This window comes from Tupaia chinensis, unplaced genomic scaffold (assembly GCF_000334495.1).
Source record: "Tupaia chinensis unplaced genomic scaffold, TupChi_1.0 Scaffold146424_1, whole genome shotgun sequence".
In the NCBI taxonomy this organism is placed as follows: Eukaryota; Metazoa; Chordata; class Mammalia; order Scandentia; family Tupaiidae; genus Tupaia; species Tupaia belangeri.
This window is the reverse complement of record NW_006206280.1, coordinates 1-1,377: the sequence shown is the minus strand read 5'-3', so window position 1 is coordinate 1,377 and position 1,377 is coordinate 1. Positions and strand designations below refer to the sequence as shown.

The 1,377-nt window shown below is 35.0% G+C and overlaps 1 protein-coding gene across 1 annotated transcript; it reads left to right on the top strand.

The window, feature by feature from the left end:
- Positions 1–342: 342 nt before the first annotated feature.
- Positions 343–1,275, top strand: LOC102471439 (olfactory receptor 6C2-like). Its single transcript, XM_006168915.1, has one exon. The coding sequence runs from the start codon at positions 343–345 to the stop codon at positions 1,273–1,275; it is 933 nt and encodes a 310-aa protein (XP_006168977.1).
- Positions 1,276–1,377: the final 102 nt, after the last annotated feature.

The window sequence follows — 1,377 nt, the reverse complement described above, 5'->3', positions numbered from 1 at the left end:
TTAATCATTTCTTTAAATAATGGCAGATATTTGATAAATTGGAAAAAAAAGATTTAACGTAAAGCAAGATTCTATAAAAAATGAGAAGTAGCTTATTAAACTAGTATTTAAGAAAAACATTTTCTTGATTAGACATATAATGCATGTCAATAGAGCTGAGACTATTAAGTTTTCAAAAGAGTCATTATGAAGTTAAAGATGGAAGTGAATATTGAACCCTAAGATTGTTTATTCTAGGCAATACCAATGAGATTTCACAAGGCTGATGAGATTTCACATGAATGTTCTCAGCTGCACAGCATCTGAGTTTCTGAACAGACTGAGAAGATGGGCAAGTCAGAGATGAAAAACCATACATCATTAACTACATTAATACTTCTGGGACTGACAGATAATCCTCAAATGCAGGTTCTGATTTTTATATTTCTGCTTGTCACCTATACCTTGAGTATAACTGGGAATCTGATTATCATTACACTCACTTTTGTGGATTCAAACCTTAAAACCGCTATGTACTTTTTCCTCAAAAATTTCTCTTTCTTAGAAACTTTATTCACCACAGTCTGTATTCCCAGATTCCTATATAGCTTGTCCACTGGAGACAAGACCATTACTTACAATGTTTGTGCTTGTCAACTATTTTTTGTAATATTACTTGGAGCAACAGAATTTTTTCTCCTGGCCATCATTTCCTACGACCACTATGTGGCCATCTGCAAACCCTTGCATTATGTAACCATCATGAAGAACAGAGTCTGTGGATGGCATGGCTGTTGGATAGCAGGGTTGTTGGTCATACTCTCTCCCCTTAGCCTGGGATTAAAGTTGGAATTCTGTGACTGTAACATCATGGATCATTTTCTCTGTGATGTTTCTCCTATACTAAAGATCTCTTGCACAGACACACTCTTCATAGAACAGATGGCTATAGGCCATGCTGTGCTGACCCTCGTCTTGACACTTCTGTGTATAGCTTTGTCCTACATATATATCATTAAGACCATCATGAAGTTTCCTTCTGTCCAGCAAAGAATGAAGGCCTTTTCTACCTGCTCTTCCCACATGATTGTTGTTTCCATGACATACGGTGGTTGTATTTTCATTTATATCAAACCTTCAGCAAAGGATGAGGTAGCAATTAATAAAGGTGTGTCGATGCTTACTACTTCAGTTGCACCAATGTTAAATCCATTTATTTATACCCTTAGGAACAAGCAAGTGAAACAAGCTTTTCTAGACTTAATCAAAAGAATGCCATTGATCTCAAAGAAGTAAAAGGAATGTTGAAGGTTAGCATTCAAATTATTATAATAAATAAAGAGAAATTACGGATTCTAATTATATACATTATCCTCTTCACTAGAATGTATATACTAT